This window comes from Chinchilla lanigera, unplaced genomic scaffold, assembly GCF_000276665.1.
Source record: "Chinchilla lanigera isolate Chin_1 unplaced genomic scaffold, ChiLan1.0 scaffold00044, whole genome shotgun sequence".
Taxonomy (NCBI): Eukaryota; Metazoa; Chordata; class Mammalia; order Rodentia; family Chinchillidae; genus Chinchilla; species Chinchilla lanigera.
In genome coordinates this window covers 19,202,007-19,228,212 of record NW_004955445.1, presented here as the reverse complement: position 1 = coordinate 19,228,212, position 26,206 = coordinate 19,202,007, and the positions used below count along the sequence as shown (strand labels likewise).

General features: G+C 60.1%; 1 protein-coding gene across 1 annotated transcript; it reads left to right on the top strand.

Annotated features, from left to right (window-relative positions):
* Window positions 1-542: 542 nt before the first annotated feature.
* On the top strand, window positions 543-15,003 carry Src (SRC proto-oncogene, non-receptor tyrosine kinase; the record flags this gene model as incomplete). The annotated part of the gene is given in 11 exon segments (XM_013518348.1): window positions 543-635; window positions 800-817; window positions 5,667-5,765; window positions 5,905-6,008; window positions 7,604-7,753; window positions 8,652-8,807; window positions 9,662-9,841; window positions 11,439-11,515; window positions 12,168-12,321; window positions 12,449-12,580; window positions 12,844-15,003. Coding segments are annotated over 11 exon segments (1,372 nt in total), but the record flags the coding sequence as incomplete, so codon positions are not given.
* Window positions 15,004-26,206: the final 11,203 nt, after the last annotated feature.

The window sequence follows — 26,206 nt, the reverse complement described above, 5'->3', positions numbered from 1 at the left end:
GCCCGGGCTTCGCTCGTCCTCTGCGCCCTCTGCTGGCGCCGCGCGGTACCGCAGCCCGGCGCCGCCCGGCCGTGAGCAGGAGCGCGGGCCCGCGAGGCCACGTTCACTGCAGGACGAGAGGATGTGCACCGGCCCGCCGGGTGCAGACCCACCGAGGCCCCGCGGACCCCGGGCGGGAGCCCCTCGGGCGCGCAGCACGCCTTTGTTCAGGACGCCACTGTGGAGCCCGAGGGTCCCGCGCGAAGGGCTCGTGGGTGCTGAGGGCTGCGTGGCGGCGGAGGGTGTCACTTCGCAAAGGGGACAGAGCACAGTCACCTACAGCCAGGTTCGCACGCCCGAGGCAGGGGGCGGCCCTCTTGGAGTGGGGTCGCGCCTCCCCCAGCGCCTGGGCCGCTCTTCTTTGAGCACCTACTGTGTGCCCTGCTGCGGGGGGCAACAGAGATCCCGTCCTCAGGGGTCCTCTGGTTGTTCAGGCGTGCGCAGCCCTCGCCCCGGGAGCGTGCCGGCGCTGCTCACTCCGCCCCGCTCCCCGCAGGTGGGGTGACCACCTTTGTGGCCCTCTATGACTACGAGTCCCGGACAGAGACCGATCTGTCCTTCAAGAAAGGCGAGCGGCTCCAGATTGTCAATAACACGTGAGTGCCCTTCTGGGGGCCCCGCGGGGACTTCCGTGTGGGGAGTGGGGTCCCGCCCGCCGTGCGGAGCCGCCGCAGAGGGCGGCGCGGCTCCTGCGCCCTGGCCTGCGCCTCGCGCCCGCTCTCAGCGCCTCCTTCTCTGCTTCTCTCTCGCTGGCCCTCAGGAGGAAGGTGGACGTCAGGTGTGTACGCGCCGCGTGGGCGGCGGGCCGGGTGGCGGCTTCGCTGGGGCTTGGGGTGCTGTCTGCATGTGCGTCCTCCAGCCGGGTTCCTGCTGCGCTCTCTGCCCCCTGGCTGCCGCCACCTCCCCAGGCTTCTGAAGATCATCCCGCATCCCCAGGTTCACCAGGCCCCGCACGCTCACCTCACGCGTCCTCCTGGACCTCAGCCCACACTGAGCGCCAGCTGCACCAGGGCCTCCCCTAGCTGCCCAGTCCGGCCCCAGGGCAGGCAGAGGGCCCCGGCTCTGTGTCCCTCTGGAGTGACGCAGGAACTGGGAGGGGCAGGCAGGACTCCAGGGAAGGACAGTGAAGTTGTGTGCAGGGGGCGGTGCGGGAGGTGCAGAGCCAGGGGCTGACCTCGGGGCTGTGGAAGCCAGGAGTCTCTGGAGGGCAGAGGAGAGCCCTCCAGTGTCCTCAAAGGCCTGCCTAAGGAGGTCAGACGTTTCCCCCATCACTGAGCGTGCCTTGCCTGTTCATGTCTCTCTTCCCTTGTGCATGACGTTCCCTCTGCCTGGAACACCCTTCTTCCCATCTGCCTGGCGAACTCCTATTCATCCCTCAGGATCCAGTGCAGGACTGCCTTCTCTGGGGCAAAAGGGAACAGAGGTGCCAGTCACCTTCATCCGTGTTCTCCTCCTGTTTGCTCCTTTCTGTGATTCCTCCAGGCTAGCGGTGGTGGGAAGGCGGCTGCCTCCATTATGCAAATGAGGAAACTGAGGCTCAGAGTTGTGAAGGGTCCTTGTCCAAGGTCACGTGGCTGCCCAGTAACAAGGCCAGAGCTGGCACTTGGGCAGCGGCTCTGTCCCTTCTTCGGGCTGCTCTCTGGGCTGGGAGGGCTTCCCCGGCTCCCCTTCCGCCCCGCTGTATCAGAGCCCAGCTGTGGCTGGTTCTCTTACTGTCCCAGCTGTCCTCTGCTGCCCCCAAACTGGGAGTTCCTGAAGGCTGCTCTCTCATGCACCTCATTCAGGCTCCCCAGGTCACCTGCGGCCTGGCTCCCAGGGTGCCCAGCGGTACTGGGGGACAGGCTGAGGGATCAGAGTGTGACGAAACGGTTGCGTGTGCTGTGCCCTGAGTGTGAGCCGGCCCCGTGCCGCGCACGTTGAGGTGAATTATTTCATTGCTGTGCCACGAGAGTGCTGAGAAACGAGGCCTCTCACTCGCTGCATTTTACAGAGGAAGAAACGGAGGCCTGGGAGGTGAAATGACTTGCCCGAGGTCACACAGCTAGTAGTGGAGGTGCGAGGCGGGATGGCTTCCAGCCTGTGATCCACGGAGGACCCGGAAGAGGGGAAGGCCGGGCCGGGAGGGAGTGTGGGGTAACAGCGGGAAGTGCTGGGAGGCTGCCGGGGCTCAGGCTGGGGCTGGGTCACGGCCGGGGTGAAGGTGTGGGGCAAGCAGAGCTTAGGGACTTGGCCTCTGCCAGTGTCACCGGCAGAGTGACGCTTCCCTCCTTTTGTCCGGCCCCTTCCCTCCTTCCTTCTGCAGCCGAGAATCTGGAGCATGTGTGGCCAGGCTGAGGGTCCCTGATGGCGTGGAGAGGGGTTTGTGAGGTGGGGGCCCTGGACCGTCAGTGCTCACCCACCGCTCAGCCGCTAGTTGGATGGGGCAGAGCTGGGGCTGGCGTCAGAGCAGCAGGGGAGGCAAAGGAATTGGGGGTGGGGCTCAGGGGAAGATGGCCATTCAAACCTGAGGAGTTGGGTCCCGTACCCGCCGCAGGGACCATGGTGCTGTCCCTGCGGTGCTGCTCAGGGTCCTTCGTTGGCCCCGTGATGAGGCCCCGGCCTATGACAGAGGCCTTTCCAGGACTCTGTGTGAGCGCAGGGCAGGGTGGTGGCAGGCACAGCGTGAAGGTGGGCCTGGCTGCTGTTCAGGTTTGGCCCGGACGGCAGTGCTCACAGTGTGGAGTCTGCTGCGTGGCTCTTGCTGCTGAGTGGCCCTGGGTGTGAGGAAGCCCGCTGGGGTATAGGGTCCGACAGCCCCGTGCCCCCTGCTACCCAGAGCTCAGCAGCATCCCTGGGCAGCTTTCCAGCAGCCACTACCAAGTACCACATGCCAGCCGGCTTCTCCTTCCCTGGGCACCCTGGCAGGGGCACCTTAGGATGCCAGGGCTGCCAAGCACCCTGCCTTTGTGTCCTCCTCTCCAGACCTGCCTGGTCTCGCCCTCTCTCACCCACCTACCCCGTGCCCAGGCCCAGTGCTTGGACACCTAACTGCCTGGCCCCGCCCGGGGTCCCAGTGACCAGGCGTGCAGTTCCCAGAATGCGTCTTTGACCAGTCCCCACAGCCCGAGTGTTAATGTCACTGCTCAAATTGCCATCATGTCCCAGGTTCCAGAGCGGCCACACCCCTGGTCCTCAGGACTAGACACAAGGATTAGGGTTTAGTCTGGGGCATAGCGTGCGGGGCTGAGGTCACAGGGGAGCTGGGATGACAGCCTGGGCAGCCTGACTTCCAACCCAGATGGTGGTTGTGCAGTACAGCTGCTGTCATGCCTGCCCTGTCCTCCTCTGAGACACTGGGCAGTGACCCCCAAATGCCCTATGTTGATTTCGGGGAGCTGGGTGCTGTCGGCTGAATGCCCTGGCTTCTTCAGCCCTGCTTGGCCAGGCGCCTGCTTCCTGCCGGCTCTGCTTGCTTGGGTGGCTGGATGCCTCAGAAGCTGGGCAGCTTGCAAACTCTGGCTTTGTCCAGCTGCCTTGTTTCAGAGCCTGTGACCTCAGACGCTGGCACGGTTCTGGCACGGCCTGTCCCCTGCCCCCGCCCTGCTGCCCTGTCCTCCATCTTCCACTGGCTTCTCTGAGGGTGACCCCACTGTGAGGCCAGGGGTGGCTGCTGTATCTGCTCTGTGCAGTCCGGGCCCCTGCTCACCCTTGCCCTGCTGCTGATCTGCCGTGCAGCTTCGGGCAAATCACTCCCTCCTCTCTGCCTCATTTTCTCCGCTGGCAAAGAAGTCTTTGGCCTCGAAGCTTTCAAAGAGCTGTTCCTTGTGACTTTAGCTTCTGCTTTGTAGCTTTGGGCAAGTTGTTGCCTCGCTCTGTGCCTCAGTTTCCCCAGCTGTACAAAGAAAGTGCTGGTTTGGGGCTGCTCCTTCAACATCTGAGTCATGGTTTCCTCAGCCGGGGGCCAGGGCCTTGCTTCCTCCCTTGCAAGATGGGCTTGAGGGTCACAGGGGACAGAAAAAGATGTGGATGCCCCCAGTGGGTGCACAGAGGGGTTGGAGGGAGACTCGGGGCATGGCAGGGCCTCTCTCTGAGCCCCTGGGGGAGCTCATACCCGCCCAAGTGTGTGCAGTGGTCCCATCACAGCCTCACTTGCACCCCTTTGGCCTGGCTCCACCAGAACTCCCCCTCCCCGGCCCAGCGCAGCCAGGCTCACTGAACCCTGCCTGGGGGCTCGCTGGCCTCCGGGGGGTCCTACTCTCTCTTGCTGCAATGTCTCCATCTTTAAAAGGGGCTGAAGAGTATGGCTAGGGGCGGCTCAGGACCAGGAGCTAGAGGTCCGGCCCCGTTCCAGTGCAGACTGTGTGGCTGCAGGCAAGAGCCTCTCTCTGGGCTGGGGTCGGCGCTGCTGCTATCTTCTCAGGGTCCTCAGCAGAGACAGCTCAGCAAGCCGGCCAGCCCCGCTGCACATCACCTGGCTGTGTGACCTTGAGCCCAGGCCTTTACTTCCCTGGCCTCAGTCTTCCCATCTGTACAGGGGGAGTGGGGGGGCTGACCCTAGTCCCCAGGCTGCCCGGCCCGGTGTCATACCCTCAACTCCCCGTGGACCCTCTCCTGTCCCTGTTGGTTGCTTTGGATGTGAGGCCTCTGTGGCTGCCCCTTCAACCCCTTCCCTGGCTCCGCCTGGCTCTCCCGCTCTCTCCTTGCTCTTCCTGCCTCGCTGCCTCTCACCACCCCCATCTCTGCCTCTTCTCTCCTGTCGGGCTCTCGCTTGCTCCTCCCTCCTCTGTTTCTGGACCCCCGCTCCAGCCAGACCTGGTTCACATTCAGATGGCTGCAAAGGTACTTCCGCCCCTCCCCCACGCCCAGGCCTGGGGACCCAACCCGGCTGGGCGTCCCTCCCGCCCGGTCCCATCACCTCCTCCTCCTCGTGGGGCAGTTAGCACAGCCGTGCCCTGGGCCTGGAGCTCTGCCACCTTGTCCCCCTCCCCATGCCTCACTGTGTGTCTTTGGGCAAGTCCTAGCCCCCTCTGGCCTCAGTTTCCCCCTGCACATGGGTAGGTCACAGGAGGAGGTCTCTAGTTTCCGGCTCAGGACCTTTAGGTGTGACCTGGACTTGTGACAGAGGCGAGCACTGCTACTGTAGTTTCTGGGCTGGTGCCTGGATGGCCACTGGGCTTTGAAAGGGCCACCCCGTGCCGCTCCCGGGGTCTCGCCAGCCCTTAGCTCTGGGCTTCCGAGTCTCACGCTGGGTGGACTGTGCCAGTCTAGTTTCACATCCGTCTCTGACAGGGGTCTTCTCTCAGGTACAGCGTTGCTTGTCCCCAGAGGCGGGGCGCTCCCTCCCAAGGCAGCCCTTTGCGTCTTGAGGGGCCTTGGTGCATCGGCAGGAATGCTCCCTTCCCGTCCAGGACCGTGCTGCTGCAGAGCTGGGCCTCAGGCTGAGCAAGCTCAGTCCTGCCATGCAGCTAGCTCATCTGAGCCAGCTTTGCCAGGGGCATGTGGGCCGGGAGGGGACAAATTCCAGGCCAAGGCCCACAGCCTCCCTGTGCCTCACTGGCTGTCGCCGGCACAGCGCCTGGGCGGAGAGCAGACACCTGGGCTCGCTGATGATGGCCCTTCCTTCTTTGCTCCCTTCTCCTCCTGCTCAGAGAGGGAGACTGGTGGCTGGCACACTCGCTGAGCACAGGGCAGACGGGCTACATCCCCAGCAACTATGTGGCGCCCTCGGACTCCATCCAGGCTGAGGAGTGAGTATTGGCCCCTGGCCGCGTCAGCCTGTCCGTCCTGTGGGAGTGGGAGGCAGGGCTGCCCAGGGCCCAGCCTGGGGAGAGGTGCAGTTGGCGGTGGGAGCCTGGGCCAGACACTGTGTTTGTCTCTCCCCCCCAGGTGGTACTTTGGCAAGATCACCCGGCGGGAGTCGGAGCGGTTGCTGCTCAACACGGAAAACCCAAGAGGGACCTTCCTGGTGCGAGAAAGCGAGACCACAAAAGGTAGGCGCTCTTGTGCTGCTGCTGGAAGCATTTCTCTTGTCAGCTGTTCAGGCTGGTGTTGCGGAATGAATAGTAGTTTGGAATACAGAGTGGGAAGAGCCCCTTATATGGAAGAAACAGCAGAATCAAAGTCCGGGAGGTGTATTTGAGGGATGCTGAGAGCAGTCTGGGGGCCAGAAGGGCCGTGAAAGACGAGGCTTTGTTTCTTTGGACTTAGTTGCTCCGGATAGGAATGGGCACTGGTCATCGGGAGGTCTGAGTGCCACCCAGGAAAAGACTGCTTCCCAGGGCGGATGCTGATACAGTAGACCCCCTCTTCTCCCCAGAGGCCTCTGGGGACCTCGCTTCGCCCTTCCCCCCATAGTCCTAGCTCATTCCTCTCTGCCCCTCCCCCAGTGAGAGTGAGGAGCGTCCCCCTCTCTCCCCTCCGAAAGTGGGTTGCAGGCGCCCTGTCACTATGGCAACCACGCTGGGCTGCTTCCTGAGGGCCCGGGGCTCAGCGGGAGCTGGGAAAGCAGAGCACCCATGTCCTGCATGTGTGTTCTGAGCAGGTGTGCGGCCAGATACACTTGCCAGATACACTGTGTGAAGGGCCTCTTATGCACGTAGGGGTGGGACCGGCCGTGTGTCGCTGTGTGGGAGGGACAGCGTGGCTTTGTTCCCATGCCCGGGGTCTGGGGCGCGTGCGTAGCTGTGAGCAGGCATGCCTGTGCACGTGTGCACTTGTGCCCGGGGCTGGTGTCAGCCTCAGGCCTGGGCCTCTGGCGCGCACAGTCCAGGCCGTCTACAGTGTACCGGGCTGCCCAGTGCAGCCTTTAGCCGCTTGGGTAAGGGTTTAGGTCCCAGCTCCGTGCCTGACTCACTGGGTGACCTGGGCCGAACCACGTTCCCTCACTTTTCCCTTCTTTACACTGAGGTGTCATGCTCCCCTTGAGGACTGTCCAGGGGGCGGTCCCAGCCCCATGGGGCTGGCCTTCCATCCCATGGCTGCACGCTGCCTGGAGGTTCCTGAGCAGTGCCTTCTCTGGTCTTGGCGTCTGTGACCTGTCACTGGGGCTCAGCCTTGTTCCCTGCTGGCACCCAGGTGTCCCTGGGTTCCAGTTAACAGAGGATCCCAGCCAGGTGTGCCTGGCAGGTGGAGTCTACTTTAGTGAGAGCTTTTGTCAGCTTGGGAGGCTTGGCCTCGGCAACCTACAGGTCATCCCCAGCCGCCCAGTTAGCATTTGTTGAGTGCCTACTGCGTCCCTGGCACTCTCCTGTGTAGCTGTATTGAATCTTCCCGGCAGCCCTAGGGGCCCCCTGTTACGCAGAGGAAGAAACTGAGGCCCAGGATGGCCAAGCAGCTTGTCAAGTCACACAGTTGGGCTGCACACCCGGATTTGAGATCTTGCCCGGGCCCAAGGGCTTGTGGCGGGACTGTTACTCGCTGGGCTGCGCCTTGGTGGCTGCCCCTGAGGCAGGTAGAGAGAGAGGGGCGGCCTTGGGGCTTCCCTGTGGTGTTGGGCAGGCAGGACACTGCTCAGGCATTGCTCAGGACTGCGACCTGTGGAGGTGACTGCTGTGATCGTGGTCCTTTTCCCTGGCTGTGCCCGCAGGTGCCTACTGCCTCTCCGTGTCTGACTTCGACAATGCTAAGGGCCTCAACGTGAAGCACTACAAGATCCGCAAGCTGGACAACGGCGGCTTCTACATCACTTCACGCACCCAGTTCAACAGCCTGCAGCAGCTCGTCGCCTATTACTCCAGTGAGCTCTGGGGATGCCCTGGCCTCAGCTGCAGACCCTGGGAGGGGCCCTGGCCCCACAGGGCAGGGGCTTCAATTCTCCTGAGGATGCACCCGTCACCTGCCCCGTCTCCTTCCCTGCTCCGTGGCCCCACTGCCTTCTACCCCCACCCCTGTCTTTCCTCCTCCTCCTTTTCCCTGACCCTCTGCCCTTCCCGCTTCCTCCCCTCGCTGGCTGGCAAGGAGGGGCTGCCTGGCAAGAGCTGGCAGGGAGGAGCATGGGCTGGTGTTGTCTCTGCAGCCCCAGGACTAGGAGAGCAGGGGGAGGGGTGGCCACATTGATTGCAGCCAGATTGGAGGAGAGGGTGGCAGAGGCGCACTGAGCCCAGGTGCTGGGTGCTGCAGTGGGGCACAGGGCACAGCCATCTGGAGGTGGACCTGTGTGTGCCTGCGTGGTCTGCCTCTCACCTGGCGCACCCCCCCCTCACCTGGGCCATCCACCTTCCTCTAGGTTCAGTCACTGCTCTGGGGTGAATGCTTAGCCCTGTTCCCCAGACCCACCCTCCCGGGGCTACTGTCTTGGCACCCAGGATAGAGACCCAAGCGCCCCTAGCCCCTGATGTCCAGCCCACACCCTGCTGTCCTGCACACACAGCTCTCCCTGGTCATTCTGTGGTCCTGGAGGGTGGCTAGGGGGAAGTCTGCTTGCCCTGGGGTGTGAGCTCCCTAAGGGCAGCTCCACGGGCTTCCCCCTCACGGTCCCTGTCACCCTTCGAGCCCTGTGAGTGAAGGAGGGAATGGCAGGCCCCACCAGCCGTGCACAGGGCCGCGAGCCCAGGCGGGCGGGTGTAGATGTGTGGGTGTGGGCGCCCAGAGCGCACCGTGAGCCCCACTCAGCCCTGCTCCCGCCTTCTCTTCAGAACACGCTGATGGCCTGTGCCACCGCCTCACCACCGTGTGCCCCACGTCCAAGCCGCAGACCCAGGGCCTGGCCAAGGACGCCTGGGAGATCCCCCGGGAGTCCCTGCGGCTGGAGGTCAAGCTGGGCCAGGGCTGCTTCGGGGAGGTGTGGATGGGTAAGGAGCTGGGGCCCTGGGGAGGGGCGTTAATGTGGTCCTCTGAGAACAGGCAGGGCTCCGTGGTTCCCTTTCCCTTTAAGTGCCTCTGCAAAGAAAGGGACCCACTTTTAAATGTGGAGCTTCCCAGTGGTGGCCCTCAAGTGTGGTCACCTACTGTACGATGAAAACCCAGGTCCTCGTGTAAGGGGCGAACTGCACTCGCTCAGTGGGCCTCAGGGAGCTGGCCCAGGGGCTGAAATCTTGATTCCTAGGAGAGCCCCCAGATTGGCGCAGATGAGGAAAACAGGCTGAGGGAGGGGACCCCACTCGCCCGGGCCTCCTGACTCCTCCCATGGTCTCCCTTGGTGCAGCAGCTTGCTTTTCAGGGTGTGCAGGCTCGGGAGGCAGCCTCTTGTTCTTGTGGCCGTAGCGGCCCGGGACCCAGCTCTGCCTCCCCGCTGGACACGTCTGTTCGCCGATGGTGGGGCGTCTTACGTGCCGTACGCACTGTAGCTGGCAGGAAGGGGTGCCCAGGAGATGCCACTGAATTGGGAACTGCGGTCTCTGTCTGTCAGGCTGCTGTGTTGAGTTGAGAGACAGACAGTCCTCCTGATCTGTCCTGACCCGGCTCCTGTTTCATGAGCAGTGCCAGAAGCTCATGTCGGCCTCTTAACAACCCTGTGAGGCGCACCTCGTTCTCGTGCCCAATTTATAGCTGGGATTACTGAGATTTACAAGGAGCCTCCTCATGGGTGTGCTTGTGATATGGTGAGGGAGGCCAGGGCTGAGCCCGGCCCTCAGGCAGGCAGGTCCTGTCCTTGGGTGGCGAGAGTGGGGCTTCCACTGAGGAAGCCTTTGTCCCTGCCCCGCAGGAACCTGGAATGGCACCACCAGGGTGGCCATCAAGACCCTGAAGCCGGGCACCATGTCTCCGGAGGCCTTCCTGCAGGAGGCCCAGGTCATGAAGAAACTGAGGCACGAGAAGCTGGTGCAGCTGTATGCCGTGGTATCTGAGGAGCCCATCTACATTGTCACGGAGTATATGAGCAAGGGTGAGACCCGGGTGGCTGGCCAAGGGACCCCAGGGTGACTGCCAGAGCTGTCTTGGTCACTTTTCTCTCATTGCTGAGACAAAATAGCTGACACCCATAATTAAAGAAGGAAAGGTTTATTTAGCTTACAGTTTGTGGAGGTTTCAGTCCATACTTGGCTGGCTCCAAGGCAGAGTGGCACATGGCAGAGGGCAACAGTTCATGGTGGCAGAAAAGAGTGAAAGGGGAGAACAAGCCTCTTTTCCTCCCTTATATTGTAGGCAGGCTGCCCCCACCATGATGAACAAAGTGAGGACCCCCTGCCCCACCAGCCCCTGCTGAGTCCCTTAGTTAACCTTCTAAACTTCTCAAGTTGACACAATGAACAGCATCCCAGAGCCTAAGGGCATGTCCTTTTCACCCCAGGATATAGAACTGCTGAGTCACTTAGAAGCCTCTAGACTCTTCAAATTGACACAATGTATCAGCCATAACACCTCCTCACCTCCCCAAAGTGTGTTTCTTTTTGTTTTTTTTTGTGTTGGAGATTGAACCCAAGGCCTTCACACCAGACGTTTTTTTAAATTTTGAAACAGGGTCTTCCTGAGTCACAAAATTGCCCAGGCTGAGCTTGAATTTGTGGCCCCCTGGAGCGCTGGGATTACAGGCGTGTGCCGCTGTGTCTGCCCGCCAGTGCCTTTCACAGGTGGCGTGGCTCAGGATCAAAACCACATGTCGGCCACAACTTACACAGAGACTGTCTTTCTCCTCTCACTTTGTTCTCAGTGGTTTCTCACCGTGCATCATTTGCTGATTTTCTAAAGCTGTTTGCTATTCTCAGGCTAAGAGAGAACTCTTCAGCCCTCCAACTTGAGCCAGGGCCTTGACCTTGACTTAATTTTTATCTTATTTTGAGATAGGGTCTCACTATGTAGTTCAGGCTAGCCTTGAACTCACTGTGTAGCCCGGGCTGGCTGTGAATTAATCCTCCTGCCTCAGCCTCCTGAGTGCTGGGATTACAGACATGTGTCACCATGCCCAGCTATTAACTTACTATTTTAAAAATTACTTATTTAAAATTCCATTTTTAAAAACTTAGGATAAAATACATCCATTTTAAGTGTCTAGCTGAATGAGTTTTAACCAGTGGGTTCTCTGTGTATGCCTTCCAATCCAGACATACAGTGTCTCCCTCACTCAGAAAGTTGCCTGTTCCCCTTGACAGACAGTAGTCCCTGGTGCCCCAAACTCAGATGAGCTCTGATCTGCTTTCTGTCCTGGTAGACTTCTGTTTACTGTTCGACTTCATTGCAAAGTTGCCCAGGCTGTGCTTGAACTTTCGGGTCCTCCAGAATGCTGGGGTTACAGGTGTGCACCACTGTGCCGGCTAGCTGGTCTCTTTTTGCTGCCAAATAGGATCCTGCTGTGTGCACACGCCTGTCCATCCCTCTGGGGCTTCTGAGACCTGCTGAGGGAGGCTGGAGCTGGCTTGGCAGTGAATCTCCTGTGCTGATGCAGCGGGGCCAGTGTATAGGGGGGCACAGGAGCCAGGAGTCGCTGCATCTTGCCAGGGGCAGGATGGGGCAGGACTGGAACTGGCTCTCTCTCTTTTGCTCAGGGAGTTTGCTGGACTTCCTCAAGGGGGAGACGGGCAAGTACCTGCGGCTGCCTCAGCTGGTGGACATGGCTGCTCAGGTGAGTGAGTCCCTCCTGCTTCCCCCACCTTTGCCCTTAGAACACTCAGATCCAGCTGGCTCAGCCAGTTTTGGCCTCTTGAGCGCCCCCTCCAGGAGGCCTGCCTTGATTTCCGCACGCTCATCTTGCTGCCTGTATGACAGGAACCGCTTATAGTTTCCTTGAGTGGTGGTTCTGGACAGAGGACCTTAACTGGGCATCAGCAGCCCCTGACTTGCTGTGAGACCTTTTGGCCTCAGTTTTTTTCTCTGTGAAGTCACTCAACAAGTGTGTAGGCAGAACTCGAGATCTTTTTTCATTTACTCTTGATCAGAATCAGGAGAGGTAGAGATTGGATGGATGCGAAAACAGGCTCAGACAGGGGACTTGGGACAGCTGGCAGGGCCTGTCACGCATCTGTGGGTGAGCTGGGGCCTCTTTGTCATGGTCACTCCACTTCCCTGGCTGCTTCTCACTGTGAGCCATTCCATTACCCTCACTGCTCTTCCTGCTGGGTGCTGGCCTGCTTCATAAGCCAGCGGTGTTATTGTGAGCTGACTCCTTGTGCCGGAAGAAGTGGGGAAGGCAGAGTACAGGTGGCCCTGCGCCCCTGGGGGGACCCAAGGCTGTGTGGGTGCAGCCTCTGAGCCAGGCACCTGTGTGCTGCCTGCAGATCGCCTCGGGCATGGCGTACGTGGAGCGGATGAACTATGTCCACCGGGACCTGCGTGCTGCCAACATCCTGGTTGGGGAGAACCTGGTGTGCAAAGTGGCTGACTTCGGGCTGGCCCGGCTCATCGAGGACAATGAGTACACAGCCCGGCAAGGTGCGTGGGGGCATTGGCTGTGGGACCCCGGGCAGGTCCTACGTCTGATCTAAGCCTCAGTTTCCTCATCTGTGGCAGAGCTGCGGTAATGCACTGCTGAGCCTCCTGCCCCTTCTCACGCCTATAGGAGCCAAGTTCCCCATCAAGTGGACAGCCCCGGAAGCCGCCCTCTATGGCCGCTTTACCATCAAGTCGGACGTGTGGTCCTTTGGAATCCTGCTGACCGAGCTCACAACAAAGGGCCGGGTACCCTACCCTGGTGAGAAGGGGTCACACAGCCCATCAGTGATCCCTGAACCCCTCAGCCTGGTGGTCTTGGGCAGTACTCACCCCTCCCTCAGTTCCCCCATGTGTATAACGAAGAGCCCAAGCCTCTAATCTTAGGCTCTGTATGGTAGGGCCCCTGGTCTTAGGGACACACATACCCCCGGGCCCTGCATGTCCCAGTGGGAAGCCTTCTTGTCCTGCCCCCTCTCCCCACTCCTCCTGGAGCCAGGCTCCTCACGCTGCCTGTGCCCACAGGGATGGTGAACCGCGAGGTGCTGGACCAGGTGGAGCGGGGCTACCGCATGCCCTGCCCGCCCGAGTGCCCTGAGTCCCTGCACGACCTCATGTGCCAGTGCTGGCGGAAGGAGCCAGAGGAGCGGCCCACCTTCGAGTACCTGCAGGCCTTCCTGGAGGACTACTTCACATCCACCGAGCCCCAGTACCAGCCCGGGGAGAACCTATAGGGCAGGCTGCCCTGCCGGGCCGGGCCCTGGGTGGGCCTGTGGGGTCTGCACCTTCCACCTGCCGCTGTCGACCCTCCCTCCTGGGATGAATTGCCAGGGATGAGGCCCTCCTGTCCTTGGGTGGATGGCAGGGCTTCGGGTCTATGGAGTCCACAGCCGGCACAGTGACTGTCGGAGCACTGCAGTGGCCACACACCTCTTTGTCCCTCGGGGCTCTGCTCGTCACCCGAGGAGGATCTGAGAAAGGGGTCAGATGCCGTGTCTCACCTCCACCTGCTGCCTGTGCCCGGCCCCTCCCTTGGACGCCCCTAGGTCCGTCTCACGAGCTGGCCAAAGAGCCTTTCCAAAGAGGAGCGATGGCCCTGGGCCTCAGCTGCTGCCCTGCCCTGCCCTGCCGTCCATTTGGACTCGGCTGTGGGTGGAGGTTGCAGGGCCCAGACCCCTCTGTCGCTGGTCCTGGTCGGGCAGCGCGCAGCCCAGCGTGGCTGGGTGATGGTGGATGGGATGAGGACCCCCCTCCAGCTGTGCCCCTCTTCCACCCCAGGGGCCCTTGGAGATCATCAGTTCCTTTCTCCCATTTCCCCACGGGGAGGCTGAGTCCAGACGGGATGTAACTTGCCTAGGGCCACAGTGTAGTAAGGGTTGAGGCGGCGGGCTTGGTACCCGGTGCTCCGTCTGTCTTCCTCAGGAACCAATGAGAATTGTCTTCAGAGGCATCTCAGAGCGGGGCAGCCGAGGGGACAGGGGACCTCAAGATGGGTCAGAGGTAGCAGGGGTCCCACTGTCCCTGTGTGCTTGGCTCAGCCCACCTGCTGTGGAGGAAGGGAACAGGGCTGGTGTGAGGCTAAGCTAGAAGCGGGGTGAAGGTACGGCAAGCAGGCTTCGGTCAGAATGTAGGTGAGCTCTGGAGCCAGCCAACCACAAAAGGGAGTCGGCGCCCGGGCTCTGGAGCAATCAAGTAGTCAAAGAGCAGTGAGGCTGGGAGGCCCTGGTCCTGGGCTCAGGCGGTAACCTCCTGTCCCCCAGCTTGTCCTGAGCATTTCAACATGTGGCCCCTGCTCTCCTTCCTGGATGGGCACCCCTGAATCATGAGTAGGGTGAGGGGTACCCTGGCTGGGGTCAGAGCAAGGGTGCCCACGGGCACACACTGCTGTGTGACTTGGGGGCCCTGCTTTGTCTGTGAGCTGGACTTCTGCCCTATGTGTGGCTGCAGCCTCTGTAACTGCTCTGCTCCCATCAGACCCTGTGGTGGGAGCCCAAGGCGAGCACAGCCCTGGACAGCGGGAGATTGGGTCCTGGCTCTGCTGTTCAGCCGTAGGGTATGTGGTGGCTTCCTCTTGGGCCTCAGTATGGCCATCTGTAAAATGGACAGCTGACAAATTAGTGTCATCCTGCCAAGGGCCCATCAGTGTATGTGTATGTGTGTGTGTGTATGTGTGCACATCTGTGTGTATCTCCATGTGTGTCCATATTTAACATGTAAAAACCGCCCCAGCTCTGTCCCCACACGTGTTGTACATTTCACCAGTGCCCCCATCACAGCAATAACATCCCACTGCCGGGGCCCTCGAGCCAGCCTGGGCTTGGCACTGGGGAAGGAGGCCGAGTGGAGCCTGCTGATGAGGCTCCCATGCTCCCTTCCCTTCGCGCTCATCACTGAAGTCTCCTCCCGTCCGTCTGGGTCAGATCTGGGTTCACTTCCCCTGCGTGCCCTCAAATCCCCCTCCAACTGCCCTGGGCCCTTTGTATAAGGTGTCCTAATACTGTCCTATTTTTTTTTAAAACAGTGTTTTGTAGATTTCAGATGACTATGCAGAGGCCTGGGGGACCCCTGGCTCTGGGCAGGGCCTGGGGGTCCCACATTCCATGGCCCAGGATTAGGGGGGAGGGGGGATCAGAAATCGGTTGTAAATACTTTGCATATTGTCTGATTAAACACAAACAGACCTCAGTGTGGCTGATGGTTTACTGAGCACCTACAGTGTGTGGCGAGATGAGGGGTGGGCTGTGGCTAGACTGCAGTCGGGGCCTTTGTTCCACACCACTGGTAGCTGGAGGGCTTTGGACCAGGCGGTGGGGACAAGGTCAGATCCGGGCCGGCCGTGGGGGAGATGGCCATGCACACGTACCGTGTGTATCTGCATTGTGTTTGGGAGAAGCACCAGGCCTAAGCCAAGACCCAAAAAGCGGGAGAAGTACAGGTGACCCCGGAGGTGAGCAGGGCTGCCAGGCCTGCGTGGAGTGTGGCGCTGTATGTGCTGTTGGGTGTTTCCTGGCATGCAGGGCAAGGTGGGGTGGACCCGGGAAGGACCCCAGCACACTGAGACAAATCCATCCGCTACCCCTGGCACTCAAAGACGCAGCCTGGAAAGGACCCCTAGCACTCAAAGATGCAGCCACAGTCCCTGAGAGGGTCTTTATTTTACATCAGCCTGCGCTTGCACAGGCAGCCACCTCTGGCCTCTTCAACGGTGCTTAATTAAAAACAAATGTCGGAGCTGGACGTTTCTCAGTTCAGTGTTGTTTTCACAAGCCGAATACTGCGGTACCCCGGGCAGTGTGGAGCCCCAGGCCCCAGTGTGGGAACCTGTGTTTGGGGACGGGGTGGGACACAGGTTAGAGTTGTGGCAGCTGTCCTCTGGCTGCGTGTGGGGTGGCTGCAAGCCTGTGTGCTCCGGGGGTCAGAGTTTGCTTACAGGTGCGCTGTTTGGATGTTTGTGAACCAGCATGTGTCTAGGCCGAGTGTGGATCTGGGCCACGCGTCCCCCAGTGTTGATGGGGGGTGAGGGAGTGGGTTTTGCTCAGGTGATTCGCGCAGGATGTGTGTGCTGCCCAGGCAAAAACCAAGTGGACGTGTGTGGGGCAGTGGTGCCCAGGGGTGTGCCCTGCGGTCTGTGTAAGATCAGGTGCTTACCCCGTGCTGCGGGGCCGCTTCAGAGGCTCCTCGTGCTAATCTGGTGGGGCAGAATTCTTGCCCCACGCTGTCACTGCGGGTGGCGGCGGTGCACCTGGGAGACGCTTTAAGTGGGGCCCAGCCTCGCAGTCGTCTGTCCACAGAGTGGGGCTTTTCTCACCCTTCTCGTGCTGTGTCCTCGCAGCTCTCCGGCGTGCTGTGTTGACATTTAGGATTCTTCCTGTCCCTTGTGCTGAGTCCCTCTCCTTTCTTGGTCCATCTCTGCAAGCTTCTGACATTTGCCTGTGTGTGTCCCACTGCCGCTGGTTTGCGTCCTCTGTGCCTCCCTGCGGTGCGGTTTCTCCAGCTCTTCCCCTATCTCTTTCTCGCGCAGGTTTTCAGCCCTGTCCATCTCCCCACATCCCCGGCACCCCCACACATTCATACAGGAAAAGCCAAATCCAAGCTTTCCCCAGCTGAGTGTGGTGGTACATTCTTGTCATCCCAGCACTCAGGAGGCCGAGGCAGGAGGATCAAAAGTTCAAGCCCACCCCGGGGCTGGGAGTGTAGTTCGGTGGGAAGGCCCTGCCCCGCCAAAACAAGACTTCCCTGGGACCAGTCCTGCCATGGCCTCTGTGCAAGTGAGTGTGTGTGTGTGTGTGAAGTACGGCACTTGCCTGTGGACGTGAGGCAGGAGTCTGCCTGGGGGTCTGTTTGCTCCTCCTGCCTCCCTTTCTCCGGGGTTTTATTGATTTCCCTGCCAGTGTTGCACACCCTGTGTTGTGTTGCGTGTGTGATATGTGGGGTGTGTACACTGCCTCCCTGGCTGCTCGCAGTGGTTTCTTGCCATCTTCCTTCCCTTGTGAATTCTTCTGACTGGACCTTGTGTAGGGTGTTCATGTGGTGTCTGCACACACACACGCACACACGCATGTACACACACTGTACTTTCTCTCTGTCATCTTTGCCTGTTTCTCTTCTGTGTGTTCCAAAAGCTTTGGTTTTCAGAGAGAAAAAGACCGGCGGAGGCTGACAAGCAGCAGAAACACGGAATGGGGCCGGACCGTGGGGAAGGGACCACGCGGACTGGTGGCGGGAGTCAGGGCGCGCGGCTGGGCTGTGTCAGTCTGTCTGCGTGCAGCCTGGGTCTTGCTGTCCCCAGCCCTCCCCTCTCTGGGCCCGTCCCCCAGGGCAGGTCTCCCGGTCCTGGGCCTGAGCCCTCTGTGGTCTGTCAGCTTCTGCCTCCTGCTCCTGGTGCTGTGGTCTCACTCAGTGCTGTCTTTCTCTGAGGGTCCCATCCCCCAGGGGTGTGTGTGTGTGTGTGTGTGTGTGTGTGTGTGTGTGTGTCCACCTGGGAGGGCTGCTTCCGTGTGGCAGGGAGTGCGTATTCTGTGTCCCGTCCCCCTGACCTGCAGGCTCTTCCTCGCTTCATGCTTGCTGCCTTTAGCATGTGTCCATCTGTGTCCATACGTGTCCTGTGCATGCTCTTTTTTTATGGTCTGGGGGGTGGAACCCAGGGCCTCACCCGTGCTTCCCAAATGCCCTGCCACTGAGCTGTACCCCAGCCCTGTGTGCACGAATCTCTTATTCACCCCTTTTTCCTGGCCCTGGCCCCACTTGCAGCCCTGCGCTCCCTCCAGCTGCAGACTCAGGGCTGGCCTCCTGGGCGGCTTCCCTTTGACATCCCTGCACACCCCTCCTTGGCCGTGCGCCTGTCCCTGCAGGTCCCTTGGCCGAGACGCCCCCGCCCCAAGCTCTGCTCCCTCCAGCACAGGCGCAGTGGCTCCACCCTCTTGCCTACCTGCCGCCTTAGCCTTTCATTCCCTCTTCCCCGCTCAGGTCCTGTCTCCCTCACCCTTTCCAGCTGGCTCCAGCCAGGACTGGGTCCTCACTTCGGCTTCTGCCGGCAGCGCTGCCCTTTTCTTCAGCCTTCCCGCGGTCCCAGTCCTGGGTCCCTTTGTGTCAGGGCTCCCTGCACTGAGCTCTGTCCTGACCTTGGCTGGGCTGGACACTCTTTCACAGCCCCCATTAGGACTTTTTGGGCCCTTCTTCCATAAAAGAAAATCAAGTGTTAGGACAACATCAGTATAAAGGTGAATATATTAATGTTACATATTAAAACATTTTCTTGGGGCTGGGGGTGTGACTCCGTGGTAGAGGGCCTACCTAGTGTGAGCACGGTTTCCATCCCCAGTCCTGCAAAAAAATTTTTTTTCTTTGAGCTAAGGTTTATTTTTTCTTCTAATTTTAAGAGAAATTTAAACATTTCAATGGCCCCTTACGTTCTTATGGGCTGATTCGCTGATTGCCTCTTCTGGCCGGGCCTGGGCACGCGCTGCTGGTGGCGGCTGTGCGTCCTCTGTGCCCGCTGACCTCACTGTCTCTGCACCATTCTGTACCCGCCTGCCCTCGGCCCAGCAAGGGTGCGTCCCGCACAGGCGGGCCTGGGAGTGTGCGCTCACCTCCCTGTCTGTCTCTCTCACCCAGCAGGTCTTTCTGTTCCTTCCTCCAACTAGCAAGAGTGGCCTTTGTGTCTGTCCATGGGAGGGTGGAGGCTGGCTCAGGCTCCTGGGCCTCCGGCAGACCCGCAGGGTTTCAGTGTGCGCTCTGCCCTCAGCCTGCCCTGGCTGCCTGCTCCTGCCTTGGGGCTCACTGCTGTGGGCTGGGGATTTGTTTCCTTTCACTCTCACGGCTCTTCCCAGCACACGCATTGTGAGCAGGTGCTCCTGCCTGGCTGTGTGTGTGTGTATGTGTGTGTGTGTGTGTGCGTGCGCGCGTTTCTTCACTGTCGTTTCCTGATCCGTTTGCAGTGCTCTCCTCTCTCTGTGCCCCGCGCCTTCCTCTCCCACCCTCCCTCTCCCTCCCAGCTTCACTTTCCCAGGTGCGCAAGCCTTCGCCCACTCCACACTCACTGGTCACTGCTTTGTTCCCTTGCCAAGTGGCCACAGAGCCCCTGCTATTGTTGTGACCCTGGTGTGAGGGAGGGTCAGCTGGGGTCCAGCTCCCACAAGCTACCTGCTGTGGAACAGAACACATGCAGAGAGGCCCGAGGCCTGGGGAAGGCAGGTCCTGAGCTTGTCGGAGGAGCGGGTAGCCCAGCGAGGGCCTTAGAGTGGGGGAGCAGGTGGTGGGGTAGCAGTGGGATGTACTCCTGCAAAGGCCCAGGGCGGGACAGGTGTGAAGTCATTCCTCCTCACTTTACCTGTTCTGTGATATGTGGTTGTGTGTGTGTTTCCTCGGATCCTGATCCCCTTCTCCAGCCCCTGCACCCCGAGTCTTCTCCCGCTGTCCTGTCCAGGTTGTGTGTGCAGTGTGCATGTTGCATGGCTGTGCAGTGCACTGCAGGGTGGGTGCGCTATGTGTGGTGTAGTGTGCCCTTGGGGTGTCGTGATGTGTGGCCCCTTGTTGCTGCCTGAATCCAGCATGGGCCACCCCAAGGGACTGTGACATCTACTGAGACACTTCCTCTCTTTGGTCATCTGCCTGTCCTTCAGAGTTCCTGCCCTGCTGTTCATGGAGATGCCGGGATGGGATGGCCACCCCTCTCTCATCGTCTTTCTCTGGCTGTTTTCCTGTCTTTGTTTCTATTCCTGTGTCTCTGTCTTTGTCTTTTGTTCTTTCTTTTTGTACCTCTATGTCCGCAACTCTCTGTCTCTGTCTGTCTTGGCCTCTTAGCTTTAGCTGATTTCTGAATTACTGCTCAAGCATAGTGAGTTTTTTCCCTTGAAGACGGGCACGAGAGTGTCCCACGCGCTCTTCCCAAGGGCTGGGTGGTCACCCACCTCCCGTCCGCTCCCCCCACCCCCACTGTACCCCTGGCACTTGGCAGGTCCCCCTCAGGTGGCCCACAGGGCTCTGCCTCCCGTCTGTTCTGAGGCTCCAGGTCTCTGCAGACAGTGTGAGTAGTGGCCGCGCCCCGCCTCCAGATTGGGGGTCATTGCCATCTGCTGAGGGGTTTGTTTCCTTTCACTCCCACGGCTCTTCCTAATACACTCATTGTGGAGCAGCTGCTCCTGCCTGTGTGCGTGCGTGCGTGTGTGCGTGCGTGTGTGTGTGTGTGTGTGTGTGTGAGACACACAGTCAGAGCATCCCCTGCCAGCCCCCTCCCTGTGGGCTTCTGCTTTTATGCTCAGAGTCACTTGGATTTGCCCCTCCAGTCAACACCCTCCTCTGCTCCTGTGTGCTGGCCCTGTGAGTGCGCACGCGTGTTGTGAGACCCCCCCTTCTCCCTCTTCCCGCCTGTTCCCACCCTGTCTCCAAGGCACTTCTGAGACCTGCTCTGGCTGTGCACGAATTCACAAAGAGACGCGTGCGTGTGAAGAGCTGTCTGACGGCGTGTCATCTCTGCCTCTTGCCCTAATCCTTTGTCCCACTCTGGGGTAATTTCCTTTGCATTTTCTTCCGGTCAACACATGCTGAACAGCTCCCTCAGGGCGGGTGCGAGCTGCCTCGCTCCACTCCGTCTCTGTCTCCAGACCGGCCCTGTCTCCCGCTGCTTCCCCGGACTCCCGTTCCTTTCCAGTCCACTCTGGGGCTCTGTCCACGTTTGTGTATGCTCCGCAGATGAGCGCCGGGGACCTGTCCACCTGTCCTTCCGTCTATGCCTCTGCCAGTCTGTTGAGTTATTTCTGGGTCCCTTTCCTGGGGCGTCATGGTTGTCCTTCCTCTGTGAGATCCGCGGGGCCATCTCCTGTGCCATTTCCATTGCCCATGGTGTGGGTTCCTTGGGCGCTGACCCCCTGCTGGCCTTATGCCCTTCAAGGCCTCTCCCCAGCCCTGTGTGCCTGCCTCACCCCTGCCTCTCACAGGCGACCCTGCCAGGCAGCCATTTCACAGGCTGGAGCCCAGCTGAGGAGCAGCCCCACCCCAAGGTCATGTCCTTCTTGCCCGTGAGCCCTTCTTGCCTCTCGGTTCCCCTGGGACGTCTCCTTTGCACAGAAAGCTCTAGGAGCAGTCTCCTTTTATTTTTCTCAGACTTTTGCCAGGGCTTGTCCTCAGCTGGGTGCCTTTCATCTGTGTGTGTGTGTGTGTGTGTGTGTGTGGTGTGTGGTGTGTGTGTACATCTATTCCTGTCACCCTGTCTTACACCCGCTTTTCCTTACCCCTTTTGTCCTCTTTCCCTCATGTTTAAAAATTGAAGTGTAATAAACATACCCAAAGCTGCAGAATCTGAAACGGAATCCTCCATGCATTTCCCGTGACTCCCCCATTATGGTTGACACTCACTGTTGACGTCCCAAATTCACTCAAGGTTTTTTCCTGACTGTGTCTGTGTGTGATATTCTGTCTGTCTGTCTGTCTTGGCTGATGCTTTCCTCTGGGACTCCCTGTCTTTGTCCCTTCATTCAGTCAACAATTATTGAATCCCTCCTAGGACTCTCTCCCCTCCCCCAGCTCCCCGCCAGCGCTCCCTCTCCAAGGCTTATTGAATTCCGCCTCTATTCTGTGCATCACTGCGGGAGAGAGAGTGTGCATGTGCGTGTGTGTGTGTGTGTGTGTGTCCCGGTCGCCCACTGCCTCCCCCTCACGCTGTGCCCACCCTGCCTGCTTTCTGTCTCTCCCCTTCCCGGGGGCTCCTCCTAGATGCTTGCAGGTGAGCCTGGCCCGTTTCTGTCTGTGCTGCCTCCTCCTTCCTGCTGGTCTGATCTCAGGGCTCCGGCTGCCGCCCGCCTGTCCCCCCACTTCTACTCTCTAAGCACGCTCCCGTCTCCAAGCACAGCACACCGGGGTTTCTGGCAAGGACTGCACCCATCCCAGTCATCTCCCCTGCTGCAGCCCCCGTTACTTCTGAAGGCTCATTTTCCTGCCCCTTTTCTATCCTGAGCCTGGCCACCAGCCCCGCTCTGGACCTCATCTTCCCTTCTGTAGGAAAAACCCTGGTCTCCATCCCCTGAGCTCCAGACCTCCCTGCACCCCAGTATTCCACGGGAATCTACCCCTCCACCAAAGCTCTCTGCACCCTGCCTCCCAGGCCCACTGCCCCCAGCACTGCTCAGGCCCCCGTATCCTTGGGGTCCCTTTCTCTCCTTGTCCGTGTCCCATTCAGAACAGGCCTTCCTCCTCTCCCAGGCCATCCTCCAGTCCCCTTGCCTGCGTCCCTGTCACCTGTAGCAGTGCACACCAGAGCCACCCCCACCCGGGAAACTTGGTTGTGCTTCAGCAAACACTGCTTCACCGACTGAGGGCCCATGGCAGGTGCAGGGACCCACGCGTGTCCAAGGCTCCCACCCCAGTCTGGGCCAGAGCCTGAGTCAGGGCTCCGGGTGTGGGCTTGTGGCCTCACACAGCCTTCCTAATCCTCACCGTCCCTCTGCGCTGACCCCCGTCCTCCATCCCACCCCAGGGTGTCCAGCTGCCCATGTCAGCGTGATCGATGGGGACGCTGTGCAGGTCGCGGATGGAGGTCTGTCTGTCCGTCTGTGTGTGTGTGCATCTGCCTCGGCGTTGGGGGTCTGGTTGTGCGTGTGTCTGATGGCCTGGGTGTCCTGGCGTGGGCTCTGCCTGTCATTTCTGCCCCTGGGAAGGAGGTCGGCTGGTACCTGTCTGGCGGTGGCAAGCAGCTGTCTGCCTCTGCCTCTGAGTCCACTGCTCAGTCCTGGGTGTGTGCAGCTCCCTGTGGGTTTCAGGCTGTGGCTCCTGAGGACAGGGCTCTGTCTGGGGCTCTGTCTCTGGTCACGCCTCCCTCTTGGGGCTCTAGAAGTGTCTGGCCAGCTGGCTACACGTCGCTGTCCTCCCACTTCTACCCAGCTCACGTCTGACCCTCCCTCCCCTGCTGTCTGCAGCCCCTCTGCTGGGGGCTTGTCGAGGTCTGCACGTCACCGTCTGTGCCTGGCGGCCTCGCACGCGGGCGGCGTGCGTGCGTCACACCTCAGCCAGGCACTGGCTGAGCTGGCTCCCCACGCGTGGGCCCGTGTGTGTGCGTCACCAGGAGCCCCTGGTGGTGTGGGGGTCTCGCCTCACCACTCCCGCTCTCCCCGGCCCCTCCCTCGCTCCCTCTGAGTCCTTCTCCAGCTTTCTTCTCCCCACTCCTGCGCAGGCCTTCGTCTGTGAGTGCGTGCTCTGATTCCTGTGCTTGTGGAGCTCCTGCTCCGGCCCCTCCTGTGGCCTTTCTGCTGCTGAGCGAGTTTGCTGGAGCACTTTCAGGGTTTACGTGAGCCTTTCACTGACAAACCTTGCAGGGACCTGACATGTTCTTCTTTTCCTTCCTCTGCCTGTCCTCCCAAAGGTCCCATTTCCCTCCAGGGCTACCCGAGGCCACCCCAGCTCAGAATCAAATCCCAGGCACCTACAGTAATCCAAGAGGGAGACCCTTTGGCCCTAGCCTTCTGCTGCCATCCCTCCTGGCCTCCAGTCCCCTCCTGTCACTTCCTCTGCTCCAGTAACCCTGCTCTTGCCTTTCCTCAAATGCGACACACTGCTATCACCTCAGGGCCTTTGCATATGCTGCTCCCTCTGCCTGGATGGTCCTTTCCCCAGAGATCCCCAGGTCCCTCCATTAGATCTCTGTTCCAATGGGTGCTTTATCTAAAACAAAATCTCTCTTCACCCCTACTCAGCTCTGTTTGCCTATGAAGCACTTCACAGTCCTTGCTATCAACTTACCAATGGGTCTTTGGTCTCACACCAGTCTCTCCATCACTATGCGGTCAGCCCTACCAGGGCAGGGCTGTGGGTATCTTGTCTAGTGTGTCTGCCTCAGCTCCTGGAGTGGCACCTGGCTCACAGAAGGTGCTCATGCCTGTCCCTTGAAAGGACAACCTAGACCCTAAGGCCTCAATGGCTGGGAGGCAGCCCGAGCTTTGTCCCAACCTTGCCCTGCTGCCAGCTCCTATGACACCTGCTTAGATGACTTGGATGCTGCTTCCTCCGTGGCCTCTCTTCCCTTGTCTCTCCCTCAGGGCCTTCTTTGTGGCGACGCCCTGCTCACAGCTCCCTGTGATGTCCCCACACACTGCCCCCACCCCCAAGCCACCTGCCTCTACAGCTCAGCACGGGCTGGACTCTCAGCCCAGAAATCCCTTCCTCACATGGCTGCTTGTTCAATTTCAATGCATCGTTTCATTTATTTTCAAACGATAAACATTGTAAATTGAGGTGAAAGTCCTCCTATAGCCTTAAAATTAGTCTCTTAAGCTAAACAATTCAGTGTTATGTAGTCCATTACAAGATCGTGCACCCGCCATCTTTATCTAGTTCCCAAACAGTTTCATTACCCTGAAAGAAATCCCTCAAGCCGTCCCTTGACATTTCCCCTCTCCACTTCCTGTCCCTGGGAACCACCAAGCTCTCTTGTCGCTAGGGATCATTCTGGATGTTTCACGCGCCCATTCTGGATGTTTCACGCGCCCAGAATCATATACCACACAACCTGTTGGGTCCAGCTTCTTTTGCTTGCATGTTTTCGGGGCTCACCCACATTGCAGTGTGGGTCCGGGCTGCACTCCTTTCCGCTGCTGCTGATATTCCTTGTGTGCACAGACTTCGCTTTGGGCCCTGGTCCTGGGACAATCTTGCGCATTCCTGGGCTGCACCAGCCGCTCCTTCCTAAGCTGCAGTTCCCTGCTGCCCGCCACCTCTTCCCAGCCTCTCCCCCTGCTGCGCCTGGCTGCCATCTGTCCCTGGTCCCCCTCCCTTTTGCCACAGCTCCACGAACACTGGTCTGTCCTTCACTGCTGTCCTTCGCCTGTGCCCCGCGGCCCTGGTTCAGCCCAGGCCAGAGCCCTGGCGTCACACTTTTCACATGCCAGCCCTCACCCCCTCTCCAGCCCCGGCCTTGTCTGTCACCCGCACTGGCCACTAGCATCCAGATGGCCCCCACTCTCAGGCCTGCCTCGCCTTCCAGCCCCTCGGGCTCTGCGCCTGCTGCTTTCCCTTCCTGAGCCGCCGGGGCGAGTCATCTTCCCACAAAGGATGGGTCTTCTCAACCTCCCCGCCCTCCTCATCCCAGGCAGCGTTTGTGTCTCCCCCAGACTCTGCGCCTGCCAGCGTGTGTCCCAGCATCGCTCGGCCTGGAGGGCACCCAGGAAGGGCTGTGGTGACCAAGGGAGGGGAGCGAGGGCCCATGTGCCCCCCACATCACCCCCTGCCCCGCCTGTCCTCCTCTGCTGCGTGTCACCTGTCTGTTTGCTCTCCCAGTGAGGGTATCTTCCCGTCCCTCTGACTCAAGGCTTCCTTCCTGGAGCGTGCGTTAAAGATGTGTGCTCCTTTTGAGCATCACATGCTTTGCTGTGTGTGTGTGTGTGTGTGTGTGTGTGTGTGTGTGTGTGAGAACACAGAAGCCCCTGCCTGTCCCTTCCCCACGGGGTTCTTGCTTTTATGCTCACTCTGGACCCAGACATCTGTCCCTCCGTTCAGTCAACACCCCTGAGTCTCCTGTGTGTTCATGCATGCGTGTGCATGTGCACGCGTGCATGTGTGTGTGTGCGCGTGTGCACGCTCACACGTTCTCTCCGCCTCTGTGCGTGCTCCAGCCTGCCCTGGCTGAGAGGAGGACAGAGCAGAGCGTGCTGCGGTGCTGTGGCTCTCGTCCCCTCCGCTGGCCCCTTTGTCTCTGACGCTCCCCTCTGGGTCCCCTCTGTGCGGCTCCTACCCGTCCTCCGTATCTCTCCTGTCTCTCTGGCTCACTTTGTCTCCGCCTTCCTCCCTCCTCGGCCCCTCTCCTTCGCTCTCCACCCGATGTGCTTCTCCCCTCCCCTCCCCCAGCTCTTTCCCTTTCTCCTCTTGGCCTCTCTCTTCCTCCCCGCCCTTCTCAAGTTTTCCAGATGTGCCTTGTCCCACTCTCTTGCCACATGCTTCCCTCCCCCTTTGCCTTCTCCGCCTTCCTGCAGGCGCCGTGTGTGTGTGTGTGTGTGTGTGTGTGTGTGTGCGCGTGCCTGTATCTGTGGGTTTGTGTCAGAGTGTGTCCTTCTACTTCCTCTGTCTCCCCTAACCTGCTGGGCTCCTGGGTGTCTTCTCTTCTCACTTGCACACCCCCCCACCCCCGCTCCTGGGGTGCCACACAAGGGATCCTCAACCACTACCCCATTCTGTGGCACAAAACTACACTCACCTCTCCTGACCTGGTTCCCCAGGTTCTGGGTTTGGAGGTCCCTGTGGTCATCAGGGCCCGTGGCTCTGTCCCTCATCCCCAGGAGCCATCAAGATGGGGCCTGGACATTCCCTGTACAGGGACCACCTCCTTCATCATGTCCCCCGTGCCTGCCTTTCCCTGCAAGGACCCTGCTAGCTCCTCCTGGGGACTCCGTACTTCTGCTCCCACAGC